Consider the following 1,809-nt stretch of genomic DNA (forward strand, 5'->3'; position numbering starts at 1 on the left):
TACGGGGTCAGGGGGCGTGTCGGGAGCGCAAGGTAGCGGCTAGCGGCCCGGAGCGCGCGGGGGCGGGGCCTGGCATGACGGAGGCGGGGTCTGTGGGGTCAGAGGCGGGGCTAGGGGCGTGTCTGGGAGCGAAGGTGCCTGGTACGCGGCTTGGAGCGCGCGGGGGCGGGGCTTTTAGCGTCGGGGCGGGGCCTGTGGGGTCGGGGGCGGGACCTGCAGGGTCAGAGGCGAGTCTGGGAGCCGAGGTGGTGTCCGGTAGACGGCTTGGGGCGCGCGGGGGCGGGGTCTGCAGCAGAATGTGCTGTGTCCCGGACCCCCGGGACTGAGGTAGAAATTTGGGGTGAGGTGTGAGGCCACCCGTGGTTGGGGGTCTCGGGGCGGGGCCAGGGGAGTTTGGGGCGTGGCTGGAGCTTGGTGTGAAGGGGGCGGGGCCTGGGGAGCGTGTGGGGTCCTGTTGGAGCCTGGGAGTTGAGGGCGGTGCTGGACCCCGGGGGGAACGGGGGAGCTGAGGGCCGTGGGTCTGGAAGAAGCCCAACAGCCCTATGGGCAGCGACGGCGAATGGCTGACTGTTGCCAGCCCCTTGGGAAGGTCCCCGACGATGCCAGGGCGTTGGAAGCGCCGAGGGGACGTTCCCATGCCGTCCCCGTCGTGCTCACCGAGGCCCCGGCACACACGTCCAGCTGCTTGTCTGTCCACGAGCTATTCCTTCCCAAGAGGACTCAGTTTCCCCTGCTGCCCCTCACCGCTTGCCTGGCCGGGGCCATCCCCCGCCGCGTCTCCTGGCTGTGCCCTGTGCCCCCTCGGTCCCCATGGTCAGTCCAACGGCCCGAGGGTCCTGTTGGAATCCAGAGGGCTCCTGGTCCGGCCTCCTCCTGGCCACGCGGGGGCCGGACACACTGGGACACACCGGGCCCCATCCCGCCTCTGGGTCTGGCCCTGCCGTCCCCTCCACTGCACCGTGCCTTCCCCAGGCCTGCGGCTCAGTGGCACCGTGACGAGCCAGCCCTCCCCCGGGAGCCAGTGACCGTGCTCGGCGTGCCTGCTGCCGGGGTGGCACGATGGACCTGGCGTACGTGTGTGAGTGGGAGAAGTGGCCCAAGAGCACCCACTGCCCGTCGGGGCCCCTGGCCTGTGCCTGGTCCTGCCGCAACCTCATCGCCTTCACCACCGACCTGCGCAGCGACGACCAGGGTGCGGCCTCTCCCCCCGTGGGGACCCCAGCCCCGTCCCACGTGCCCCCCATCGTCCCAAGTCGGGTGCTGGGCGTCCCAGCGCCGCGGGGTGGGCGGAGACTCTGCGCCCCCATGCCTGGCTCCAGGTGACACCGGCTGGGGGCGGGGTCCCTGGGCCGGGCGGGGTCCGGGCCTGCTGGAGCCACGCCCTCCACGTCCAGGCCACATGCCGCCTGTGACTCGTGGAAGCCCTCTCGCAAGGGCAGCCGTGCCTGACCGTTGTTCCGGTCACAGCCGCTCCTTAGAGAAAGTTGGGAAGTCACCAGAACTCGGGGGAGATGAGGATGAGGAGAACCCCTGCTCCTCCAGCGGAGGTGCCCGAGCACCTTGGGTCCTTTTCTCCCAAGTCAGCTTTCTGTGCCTGTCAGTGGCGTGCCGTGGCCACCCTGGCGGTGCCATGGCCTCTCCTCTCGCCGGGGACAGCCCCACGGGACCTCGCCGGGTGGGACACTCACCCCGAGGCCGTGCTGACATGCCCGCCCCGCAGACCTGACACGCATGATCCACATCCTGGACACGGAGCACCCATGGGATGTGCACTCCATCCCGTCGGAGCACAGCGAGGCCATCACCTGC

General features: G+C 70.6%; 1 protein-coding gene across 1 annotated transcript in view; it reads left to right on the top strand.

The window, feature by feature from the left end:
* Nucleotides 1-559: 559 nt before the first annotated feature.
* Nucleotides 560-1,809, top strand: part of MED16 (mediator complex subunit 16) — a gene marked incomplete at its 3' end in the record, with an annotated part of 9,432 nt that continues 8,182 nt past the window's right edge. Inside the window, exons 1-3 of the mRNA XM_021708301.1 lie at nt 560-813; nt 1,023-1,192; nt 1,721-1,809. Of these exons, the coding sequence (XP_021563976.1) occupies nt 560-813; nt 1,023-1,192; nt 1,721-1,809 (513 nt within the window). The remainder of the gene's footprint in view (nt 814-1,022; nt 1,193-1,720) is intronic.

Source organism: Carlito syrichta, unplaced genomic scaffold (genome assembly GCF_000164805.1).
Source record: "Carlito syrichta isolate Samal-C Ts95f unplaced genomic scaffold, Tarsius_syrichta-2.0.1 Scaffold135727, whole genome shotgun sequence".
NCBI lineage: Eukaryota > Metazoa > Chordata > Mammalia > Primates > Tarsiidae > Carlito > Carlito syrichta.